The sequence below is a fragment of the Cystoisospora suis genome (assembly GCF_002600585.1).
Source record: "Cystoisospora suis strain Wien I chromosome Unknown contig_1913, whole genome shotgun sequence".
Classification (NCBI taxonomy): Eukaryota; Apicomplexa; class Conoidasida; order Eucoccidiorida; family Sarcocystidae; genus Cystoisospora; species Cystoisospora suis.
In genome coordinates, this window is record NW_027154713.1 from 1 (window position 1) to 12,367 (window position 12,367).

Here is a 12,367-nt window from a genome sequence, read left to right on the forward strand (position 1 = left end):
TCTCTCTCTCTCTTTCTCTCTCTCTCTCTCTCTTTCTCTTTCTCTCTCTCTTTCTCTCTCTCTCTTTCTCTCTTTCTCTTTCTAGGCACATACATAAGGCGGGTAGAGGGGAGAGACCGTCAGTTGTTTTCTAGTACGAAGAAGAAGAGACACACACCTCCTCACTCTATCTCTGCCTATATATATACATAGATGTATAGATAGACAGAAAGACCTAGATGCACAAGTATAGATATCGACATATTTATATATATATATATTTATATATACTTGTCTATCGAACACTTGTGCAGGAGGTTGGGTATTGGAGAAAGAGAGAAGAGAGATAAAGGGAGGAGAAGAAGAATAAGGAGAATAAGAGAGAGAGAGAGGCTGTCCTTTTTAAGATTCCTACCGGTTTGAATTCGTCAATTTTCCAGTGGTCGATGTCATCTGTATCCCACGGCTTATCACGTCGATACTTTCCTTTCTTTCCCGATCTCGATGCTTCCTCTCCCCCCTCCCCGCCCTCAGACTTTGATGGCGAAGAAGAAGAAGAATTTCCTGTCTCTTCTTCTTCTTGTCCTCCTTTCTTTCCTAAAGAAACGTCTTTCTCCAGTAACTTCTTTTTCTTCTTCTCTGTCTTCGTCGCCATTGTGTTTGAACAGAAAGAGAAAAGAGACTCCCAAAGAAAAGATCTGCCTGGCTCTAAACCGCTTAGCTAGCTAGCTAGCTATGTCTACCTGTGTCTATCAATATATGTTGAATCTATTTATGAACTCCGTTACGGTCCTCTGCCTGTCTCTCTTGTATTTTTTTCTCGCTTCTTTTTCTTCTCTCTCTCTCTCTCTTCTTCCTCTACTTCTTTGACCATAAGGGGAAGAAAGGCTGGGAGAGTAAAGAGAAGAGAAGAAGGAAAAAAGAGAAAGAAGAGCGTTCCTAGACCTTGACTTTGCAGATGCAAGAGAGAGACGTGATGAGTCGTGAGATCTACGGAGAAAGGACGGAGAGAAAGAGAAAGAAAAGCACACCGCGTATGCCCGTAGGGAGAAAAGAAGGCGAGCGGGCGCTGTCCTTAAAGAAGAAACGCCAGGAGAAAGAGAGACGAGTTCGAAGAAGAAAGAAAAGTAGAGAAAAATTTCTAAGAAGCACAAGAAGCCGACGATGACCAGCCAACAGATGTTGTACGGGAAGGCAATCTCAATTGTCTAAGGAGAAGAGAAAGAAAGATAACAGAGCAGGAATGATCTTAAAGTTCATGGTAGAAAAGCTCCATGAGATAGAGAAGGAGGAAATGAAAGAGAGTGCAAGCAAAAGCCTTCATTTGCATCGACAGATCCTGGTAAAACAGTCGACATTCCCTCTTTCGGTACACACGGGAACGCATGCATGAGCAGGCATGCATGCACTGGTACATGCAGCCAGAAAAAAATGGGGAGCGGCGGTGTACGTACACCCTACCTAGTCACGCAACGCCCTTCCTTCTGAAAATTCTAGATAGCGACTTGACTAGCTCTTCTCTCTCGAAGCTTTCACAGCAAGGGAACGTTCCAACTTCGGTCAGAGACTTCTCCTTCTGTGGTCGCCTCATATATAAACTTCAGGCATCCTGGGAAGTGTGCTCCTTCTGCTCGCTCTTACGACTACTCCTCGTCCTTACTGTTGCTCCTACCCCTGCTGTACATACACCCCAACCGACGACCAGGACATACGACGCGCTCTCCAGCTCTCTCCCTCTCTCTCCTGTCTGCGTGTGTTACTTTAAGTCATAATGCATGCCTTCCCCCTTCTCCCTGATCCTCTTTGTCTCCTCTTCGTTCTTCTGATCGATCAATGAATGAGAGACAGAGACAGAGAGGAATCTTGCTTCTTAATCTCCTCATCCTCCCCGCATTGTCCCAAAAGCGTTTTCACCCTCTGCATGCAAGTTCATCCTTCGCTTCCACAGATTTGAACACCAGATTCTCTCTTTTTCTTTCTTTTCTTCTTTCCAAAAAAAGAAAAGATGTGTGGTCTGTTTCCTCCTCTTTCAAGAGACTTTACAGTGTGTGGATAGAAGGAGGTGTCTGTCTCCTACGTGTCAGATTCATTTGAAGATCTCCACATTCACATGTCCCGCGGTCGGTAGCCCCACTGTTTGGAGACTAGCGTTGATAAGCCCTCCTTATCCTACGTGCTGAAAGCTCAGCAGTGGGTTGTCTATTGAAAGAGATAGGAATGAATTATAGTCACTGCAGAAGAAAAGGCAGAAAAAGACGACGGCTTTCATAAGAATCATGAGGGATTGATAAGCTCACATACAGCAGATAAAGACAGATAAGCAGAGATGACGATCAGGATATATACGGACAGGAAGACGGGAAAGACGGTGATACCAAGCTTATGTGGGAGTAAGAAGAGAAAGCCCCCCTTCCCACTTTTAGAATTCGGCAGGATCAGCGCACATAAGACAAGAGATCATATCTATATACACAGAGTATAGAGAAAGAGAATCTATCTGAACCATACCCCCATGTATAGAGAGAGAAAGAGAGAGAAGAGAGAAGTCTTTCTTTCAGTTGGAGGAATGTCCATCATGTTAGGAGAGGAGTCAGCGGAAAGAAGGCGAGAAGTCGCAAGAAGAAAACTTTGAGAAACAAGAAGAGGGAAAGTTTCAAACCAGAGACAAGAGAGAGAAACGTAGAAAGATTCGCGTCTACATGTAGATATCTCTTTGTAATACAGGAGGAAGAGAAAGAAGAAAAGTCACTTTCAAGCAGACGATTTGTGAAAGGAAAGACCCGAGAGACCGCCAACTGACCCATCCGCTCTTATCTTTTCTTCTTCTCTCGATGATTCTTTACACTCTCTACTGTCTTTAAGGCTATTAAAAGCATCCTCTACCTTCTGTGAAGATAAGAGATGAAAGAAAGAGAGAGAAAGAAGATACATTCGTAAGCACAAAAAAATGAAGAAAACACGGGTCCGCTTCGGCAACTTCAGCTGTACGTACACACCACACACACTGAGCTCATTATGAGGGTCCCTATACACAGAGAGAGAAAGAAGAGACAGTATGTGGAGAATAAAGAAATCTACACACGAGAGCAGAAGCAGCAGATCCCCATGAATGAATAGCTATCTATCTTGACTACGTTCTTTCATAGAGAGAGAGATCTTGATGGATCGACACTAGCCGGTCGAGCATTTAGGTTTCTTCACGCAGTTCTGATCGATGAGAGAGGCTTCGCCTACTCCCGCTAGACATATATAGGCAGAAAAGGAATCTCTCCCTCCTTCTTTCTCTGAATCTTTCTCTCTTTGTGGCTATAGAGTGTCTATGCGTGTGCCGCTGTATGAGGCGGGTACGCAGAACACGGAGAGGGTCGCTGTATATCATTAAAGAAGATCGAAAGAAAGAAAAAGAACGAAAGAAATGAAGAGAATGAGGAGAAAGAAAGGCGTCTCTTAGTTTTGTCCCTTTCGAAACAACTTCCCTCTGTATGCCCCTTGCTATGCCCGAAGTCTCTCTCGCTCTCGGTGTCTCTCGTCTCGCTCTCCACACGTGTCTGTCTGTCTCTCTTCTTCTTCTATCTCTGTCTCTCTTCCTGAGGTTCGTAATAAAGAGGGAGAAAAGAGGAGTTTTTAGAGCTTTCTCCTTCTTTCTTCTTCTTTCTTTCTTTCTCTTCACCTTCTCCTTTCCAGCTCAATCAAAACATCTGCCCTCTATCTTTTCTTCTACGGTCCACCTACCATGCGACTTAGCTAGCTAGCTAGCTAACTAACCGTTCACCGCGCGCTACTTTTCCTATCACCCACCGACCCGTTTTTTCTACGGTCGATCCATCACTCTTTTTCGTTGCTGATCATCTTCATGTCTCTGTCTCTCTTCGCCCGCTCGCCTCTTTTCTTTCCTTCAAGGCAGTCTCCTTTCTTCTTTCTTTTTGACTTTTCTTAAAGACATTCTTCTCTTTTCGAGTCGTGCGAGGAGAGGAGATGACCAATGATCTAAAGTGAGAAGGAGAGCATAACGACCTCCTCACTTTTCTTCATTCTCTCTGTCTCTCTCTGGACCTTGTGCTTCCGTCTCTCTCTCTTGTCTTGTCTCTCCTCAATGAACTAGCCACTATTTAGGAGTTCTATCTCTCTCTTCACTCTCAATCTAACTCTTCGTCTATCTCTTTATCCATCTATCTCTCTATCTATCTATCTCTTAGTATGTCTATCTCTCGAGGAGGATGGCAAGAGAGATGGTGTGTCTGTATGTATGTTTCGTAGGTTTCTTTCCCGTATTTATGTGTCATTTCTCTTTTCTAGAATGAAGGCTTTCTCTTCTCTTTTGCTTTGATTCGTCTCCCTCTTCATCTTTCTCTTCTTCTTTTTCTTCTTCTGTTTCTACAAGTCTCCTTTCACCGGAGCCTCTTTCTTCTTCTTTCTTCAACTGACATATCTCAAGCCATCCGTCATTTTATCTTAACCTTCTTCTTCTCCTCCTCCTCCTCTTTTTCTTCTCTCCTACTTCTACTTCTTCTTCTCTTCTTCTTCTTCTTGCGTGGAGAGAGAGAAGTGTGCATCTTCTGTTTCGAGCTGGCTCTTCTTGCTCTTCTTCCTCTCCTTGTTTTGACGTGAACTCTACTTCATGAAAGAAAAGTAGGGAGAGAGAAGAAAAGAGAGAGAAAGAGGAAGAAGGAGAAGAAAGGAAAGAATGAAGAAAGAGAAAAGAGAAAGGAGGTTGACAGAATGTATGAGAGGAGTCAGGCGACCACTTTGTATTTCTATCTTCTCACTTTCTCTGTGAAGAATGCAACGCCATTCCACTCGAAAGAAACACAGAGAGGGAAAGGATAAAAGTCAGGAGGTCCTCTTCTTTCTTTTCTTCTTCTTTTGTATGTTTGACTTATCTTACTCCTTCTTCTTCTCATCTCTTCTCTCCATTATGAGTTACGACTCTCCTCTGTATCGATCCCTGCTGTTTAGGCACCTTCACGTATTTATCTCCATCCCTGCATATATGTGTATCTATTTCTCTCCCTCTAGGTAAAGATACTTGTTCTCTTATCTATCTAATCTATCTGCATATGGATAGAGATGTCTATCTGAAGTATATATCTTTGTAGTATATAAGAGAAAGAGAGAGGGAGAGAGGGGCCCTCTCACTGTGTCTCTCTGGCTCTTGAAGAGAAAGATACACATCCGACCTCCCGATTGACTTTCTCCTTCTTTCTTAACTTTTTCTTGTTTCTTCTTTTCATATCTCTTCTTTCTTCTTCTCTCCTTGGATTCTCGTCTTCTTCTTCTTCTCTTCATCAAGCCATTCATAATGAGGATCTGCACGCCTCTCCTTGATGGAAACACAACTCCTTTCCTTCTCACTACTTCTCTCTCAAGCATCTGTCTCTTTCTTCTTCCTTTTCTTCTCCATCTTTTCTTTCTTCTTTTTCTTTCGTTCTTTTTCTGTTCCTTTTCTTTTCTTTCTTTTTGCAACAGGCAACTTTCCCCTGCTCCAAAGATAGCGTCGCCATGTAGATCTTCTCTTTCATCCTGTTTAGGTCTGTCTCTTCTTTTCTTTCTTTGTTTCCTCTTCATCTTTTCTTCTTCTTCTCTTGGAATTGACGAAGAGAAGCTTTTAGATGAGAGTTTGCTCCTCTCTCTTCCAGAGGAACTCGTACAGGGAGGAGAAGAGAAGAAGATCGAGAAAACATCCCCTTCTTCTTTCTCTTTCTTAGGTCTTCCAAAGGCCAGTTCAAGAGAAGAGATAGAAGAAGATCAAAGAGACAACAAGAAGAAGAAGAAGAGAAAGAGAGAAGAAAGCTCCCCCCCAAGCTTCGCTCGATGGAGAGAAGATGGGAGAGAGGACGGCAGTTTCTCAGGAGGTTATGCGTTCGATACCCGGACCTGCACAAGAATCTTCTTATTTCCCCAAGCTTCTCAATATGTCACTTCTTCTTCTTCTCTCTCTTCTTTTCGAGAAGATCCACCTCGAGAGAAGGCAGGTCATTTGGACGAGACACGTGTAGATGTTGAAGAAAGGGTAGCCACAAGCCAAGAAAGAAGACGAAGAAGAGGTCTCTCCTTGCGAAGAAGAGACGAAGAAGAAGAAGAGGAAAAAGAAGAGAAAGAGAGAGAACAGGAAGAGAAGGGGATAAGAGGAGAAGAAGAAGATCTGGAGCGGTCTCGTTTAACACAAGGAATAGTAACCTACTTTCCTTATTATGAAGAAGAGACATCGACGGGCGAAAGACTTCTAAGAGAAAAGATGCATGAGCTCTATGCTCTTGTCGAATCTTGGAGATATACATTTGGCATAGCTGAAAGAAGAGACCATAGTGCCAGAGATGATAGACTCTTACCCTCCCCTTATCGCTTGTCTCGTCTCTCGCCTTCTTCTCTCTCTTCGTCACCTCAGAAAGATGAAGACTCTGCATTCTCTTCTTTGGAGAGTAAGCAAAAAGGAATCTAGAGACAGGGCTCAAACATAGAAACATACAGACATACATCTCTAGACATGCGATAGTGCAGAGAGGTACAAGAAGTCTACGCTTCTATAAGTCTCTCTCTCTGTATATATAGGTCTATGTTTGGACCTATCTTCTCAAAGCCGTCAATATGTATATACAGCAAGGCCCTGTCTATCTTTCTATCTATGTATTTTCAGTTGCTTTCTCTCTTTTGGGTTAGTTGTGTATGTATCTGCCGACCTATCTATTTACTGGGTGGGGTGTCAATCTCTCTTCATACATATATCTGTCTATAGATCTAGATAGGTCTATTCTCACGTCTATAGCTAAGGCTTCACTTCCTGTACATACGGAGATCTGCGTGAATCTATCTATCCATCTATTTTTCTCTCTCTCTGTCTCTTTACATATTCTTTCAAATCAGTTGAGATCTCCAGGCATTTTCTCATGTATATCTATCACGATGTATATACATACACTCGGTCTTACTATACATATATCTCTCTCTATATATGTATATAATATATGCATATACATGTATAGATCTGTATATACATATATATATGTATATAGAGAAAGATCTGTTGTGTGGATGTTTAGGTCTCCCTAAAGTATCTTTTCATGTATGGGGATAGATAAGCTTCGATGCGCCTTCTCCAGCACATACAGAGATTTCTACATAGAGAGGAAGACAAAGACTTCTTAGAAAGTTACATCTAGACAGAAAGGAAGATGAGGGAAAGAAGAAGAAGAAGAAAACGGATCAATGAATGAGCAAAGAGAAATTTGAGTGTATGTACACTTCAACTACTTATGAGAAATGTTTCGACATTTCTTTATGTGTTTTATGTAGTTTCTTTTTATCCTTTTCTTTAGATCATTACGACCCAGACTCATTGTCCATTGCTTCTCTCTCCACCGCAAGGTTGACAAAATCTCTCTTCATCTTCTTCTTCTTCCTCTTTTTCTCTTCTTTCATAGACCCAATCTCTCCCTCTCCCCCTCTCTCTCCCCAAAAGGATATGTGTTTCAGCATCTCCATCAAGATCTTCTTCCTTCTTCTTTTCAGCTAATGTTTAATGTCTTTCTCTCCCTCTCTCTCTCTCCGTCTTTTCTTTCTTCCTTTCTTTTCTTTCTTCTTTCTTCTTTTCTTACTTGTCTCTTCTTTTCTTTTCTTTCTTTCTTTCTCTGTCTCTTTCTCACTTCTTGTTTCTTTTTCTTTTTGCTTCAGAGACGTCTATTTCAGTGAGCGATCTGCTTATCATAGCGGACGCTCGTTACGGCCACGAGTCGTCTCGCTTTCTTCAATTCCCTTCTGTCTGCGAAGCTTTAAGGCCGGGTGACGGGTATCTCCTAGAGCGAATGAAACTGAGAAGTCGCATGCATACAGCCACACTTCTTCTTCAAGATCTCCAAGATAAAAGCTTTCCACGTTACTCTTCTTCTTCTTCCCCGTTGAATCGATGTGACGAATCTTCTTCTTCTTCTTTCTCTAGTCATAGGGGTCGTGGGAACGAGGATAGCAAACAGAAGAAGGATGAGAAGATCGAAGGAGATAGGTCATCTCTCTCAACCTCTTCTTCCTCTCTTGAGAAAAGGGACAAAACGAAGAAGGAGAGAGGGAATGATCAGTCTACAGAGACAGAGACAGGCGAAAGAACGAAAAAGAAAGAAAAAGAAAAAGAAGGAATGCATGCGATACCCGTCATTCCATCTCCCTGTAAATCGAAGTCTCTCCAAGGAGGTCTCAAGGATGAGAAAGATTCGAAAGAAGAGAAGGCAGGTGTCACTTCCATGGAGAAGAGATTTTCTCTTCAGGGCAGAAAGACTGTTTCTTTCTTCTCTCGTAAGAGAAGAGAGCGCCTAGCTAAGAGAATCTCGAGGTCTTGGCTACTCAATCCAAATCGATGCTTTGTTCTCTTTGCCTATCCACATGCGACCTTTACCGCTGACAACCGATGGGACAAAGGGGGGGGAGAAGAAGAAAATGAAGAAGAAGAAGGAGAAGAAGGAGATATCACAAATCTCGAGGAAGAACCGAAGAGATCTGATAGAGGAGAAAAAAAAAAAGAAGACGTCCATTTGAATCGATGGGTTTCTTCTCAACTCGATTTAGCTGGCAAAGAGCTTCAAGCTCTAGAAAGTCTCTCTGAACCCGTCGTTGCATCGATACTAAGGTCATACGATCGAATCCTAAGACTCCCTTTAGGCTATATCATAACTCCTCATCTTCTCTCCTCTTCTCTCTTCTCTGGCGAAACTAAACAGAGTCTCTTCACCGAAAAAGGCGAGAATAAAGACGAGAGTCCGAGAGAGACAGACAAGCGGACAGAGAAAGAGAAGGGGACGAACCAAGAGAGCACACAGAAAGACGAAGAAGAAGAAGAAAAGGAGAAGAAGAAGAAGGAAAAGAAGAGAGCAAAAGATCGAAGCCTCTCGGGAAATAGTGAAGAATGGCTAACTGCTAATGTCGATTCTCTCTGTACACACTCTCAGGCGGCCTCCCAAATTCTTCAAGAATACGGGAGGTACCTAAAGAAACTTCTCAAAATTCCACCTTTCTTTCTTTCTTGACAGATCTCCATAGATACCATTGCGATAGCTAGACGATCACGGCGACTCATAGTTCTTCTTTGCCCCCAAAGCGGTGTATCTCTCTCTGTCTATACACATGTATACATATGTAGCTATATGATGTATACATATGTAGCTATATGTATAGGTTACATATCTCTATAGAGAGATATATTACCCTAATATGTAAATAGAGAGAGGACAGGTGAACGTAGGGCATGCAGGCGTAGCCTACGGTAGAAAAGGCAACGCACTTAAGTTGGTATCCTCGTCCATCTACGTAGATATGAAGGCATGTGTTAACGTGGGTATATACCATTAGGTATCTCTGTATCTGTGTACCTATGTATGTATATATATTTATAGCTCGCTTTTGCTTTGTATACATTTGTATGTGTATGTATATGTGCCTTAGGTATCTAAAGGTTTCCTCTTCTTCTTCTTTTCCTTTTTCGTTCGATCGGACTCACGTTAGCTGTCTCCTGCCTTCACTCTCTGTCTCTGTCGTGCTGTACATACACCCTAGCTTTGGCGCCTGTCATGCATACACCAAGCAACGAGCCCCCAACACAGCAAACAAAAGGTCCTCTCCTTCTTCAACTTTCTTTCCGACTTTCTTTCTTTAGGTGTCTTTCTCTTTCCTTCTGTCTTTCTCTCAAGGTTCTTTGGATTGCTGGATGAGAAGCACGAGAAAGGAATAGATAGCCTCGAGAAGAAAGAGGAGGAGGAGAAGAAGAAGAATAGGCTTGTTCTCCCTTCTATCGGGAATGTCTGGTATGGGTCTCCTCATGCTATTGTCCGGCTCGCACGTCTCTCTTTCCTTGTAAGACACAATATCTTCTTTCTTGTCTTTCTTCTTTTCTCCTGTCTTTCTTCTTTTCTTGCCTCTTTTCTTTCATTCTTTTCTATCTTCTTCTTTCTTGTGTATCATCGATGTGTAATCTCCTGTTGAGTTGATGGAGAATCGATTCTCCCCTTCGAACCGACATCTCGATTTCGATTCGCTCGCCAACAAATGCCCCTCTCTCTCTCTGTGGCCTTCCGCCCTTCTTTCTTTCTTCTCCTCTCGTTTCTTCTTTCTTTACATCGCTTTCTCCTCTCTTACCTCAGTTCTTTTCTTTTCGTTTCTTCTTTCTCCTCTTCGTCATCTTCTTTTTCTTTCTCATCTTTGTCTTGGTTGGTCGTAGCCACCTGTCTGTATGTAGAGTTGTATGTGTTCTCTGCTGTCCCTCCCTCTCTCATCTAGATCGTAGATTTCCTAGCTCTTCATGATCCTATCTTCAGTCTGGTCTTCGCAAAAGGAAGAAGAAGAAGAAAGGACACGAACCAAGCACTCTTAAAGCACTTCTTCTTCTCTTCTTCTTCTCCTCTTTTCTCGTCTTCTTCTCAAGTTGACTGGCGACCGGATTGTCTTCTCTCCTATGGATTGTCTTTAGCGGCCGCTTCGCTTTTGTCAACACCTCTATCAAATTCTTCTCTTTCTCATCTTCCTCTTCTTCACTTACAAAGTCGTCTATCTCTAGGTAAGCTAAGAAGAAAAGAAGAAGAAGAAAGACTTTCTGTACAGATACCAACAGGAGAAAGCAGATGGAGGATCAGCGGTCGAAGCCGCTACATATCTATACCTACGCGCATGTATATACATGCCTATATTCATACATATATAAGGATACATGAATCTATGTATAGACAGATCAAAATATATATATATATATCTTATCTTTCTCTCTCTTTCTTTCTGTGTGTATGGCTTTGTGTAGGTAGATAGAAAGACGGGCTTAGATGGCCGTAGACAGAGTAGTATCGGGAGCAACCTGGGAAGACTAGGAAGAATAAGAAAAGTAGACATGACGAGAAGGATAAATAGGAAGAAGAGAAGAAGAAGAATGGAAGAGAAGAGAAAGGAAAGAGTTTCAAGAGTCCAAACTCTTCGTTTGTCTTTCACGCATGCCTCTCTCTCTTAAGCGTCTCGAGCTGTTGTTCTCTACTGTCACCTTTCTTCTCTTTCTTTCTTTCTTTCAAATATTTGTAAATACAAGCCACCTAGTGAAGTCTTCTGCTTCTTCTTCTTTTTTTGATCTCTTTGTATGTCTCACTACCTGTTGCTGTGAGGTTTTTTTAAGCTTCTCACCCTTCGTCAGATACAGCAAGGATAGCCTTAGACAGCTCACCCCTAACGCCTCTCTCTCCTGTTTCTCTCTTATTTCTTTCTTCTTTCTTCTTTCTCATTTCTTTCTTTCTTTCTCATTTCTTTCTTTCTTTCTTTCGTGTTTTGTTTGGTGACTGTATGTAGATGAGTTGGTTCAATTTACTTCAGAGAGGTCTCTCCGTCTAAAAGACGTTCCTTATCTAGCTCTCCGATTGATCTCTCCTTCTTCTTCTTTTTTCTTTCGCATGAATGGTAGTCAGCACCCCTCTCTTTCTTCTTCTTCTTCAGCCGAGAGAGAAGGAAATGATACAATACAAACCGCAACAACGAAGAAGAAGAAGAGGCAAGAAGAAGAAGAAAGAAGACAACATCCTCTCGACATCTCTTCTTCTTCTTCCTCTTCCTCGTTCTCAGCAGCAGAGAGGCTTCTAGAGAAGCTTTATAGAGATGTAGAGGAGAACGGCCATGGCTCTCGATCTTTCTCCGAAGTGCAAAGAGCTCTAGAGCTTCTTAAGGCGAGAAGCGAGGCCGAAAGAGAGAGAAGAAAAGACCACGATACAACAGAAAAGGAGGAAAATAAACAAGAGATACCTGGCGAGAAAGAAAGAAAAGAAAAAGAAAAAGAAAAAGAGAGAGATGAAACTGGAGTGGCTGGATATGCCAAGAGAATGTATATCCACGGAGTTCAAAGATATTCACAAAAGCTAAACTACCTCGTAAGCCCCTGAAGACTAGCAAGAAAGAAAGAGTGAGAAAGAAAGAGAAAGAGAGAGAAAGAAAGAGAAGGAAAGAGAAAGAGTGAGAAAGAAAGAGAGAAAGACACAAAGGAAAGATGAAGAGAAAAGAGAAGATGTGGTCGATAGTTTCTCTATTGCCTATGTGTTTGTGCACTGCATTGTATCGTACCTAGTTCTATCCATACACTCACTACCGACAAATAGAGATAGATATACATACATCAAAGATAGATAGATTAAAGATAGCTAAGTGCCGGGATTACATTTATAGCAGATGAATGAAAAGAAGAAAAAGAAGGACTAGGGGTGTTTGCTTTATGTTCGACCGGCCTTGTGACATATGAGAAGGGAGAAAGAGGCAAGGTAGACAGATAGACATCCCTCCTTCTTTCTTTCTACTTCAAATCTTCAGGAGTTGATCTCCTTGCGTCTTTATGTATGAATGAAAGAATGCCGTTTCCTCCTTACACTAAAGAGCAGAAGAAGAAGAA

General features: G+C 42.1%; 1 protein-coding gene across 1 annotated transcript, besides 1 other annotated feature; it reads left to right on the top strand.

The window, feature by feature from the left end:
* Window positions 1-1,228: 1,228 nt before the first annotated feature.
* Window positions 1,229-1,303: a sequence feature (Short protein (CSUI_004165, PHJ21986.1) was converted to a misc_feature.).
* Window positions 1,304-3,887: 2,584 nt separating this feature from the next.
* Window positions 3,888-11,855, top strand: CSUI_004166 (protein kinase; the record flags this gene model as incomplete). The annotated part of the gene is made up of 6 exons (XM_068064359.1): window positions 3,888-4,608; window positions 5,446-6,398; window positions 7,648-8,944; window positions 9,651-9,813; window positions 10,237-10,513; window positions 11,284-11,855. Coding segments are annotated over exons 1-6 (3,273 nt in total), but the record flags the coding sequence as incomplete, so codon positions are not given.
* Window positions 11,856-12,367: the final 512 nt, after the last annotated feature.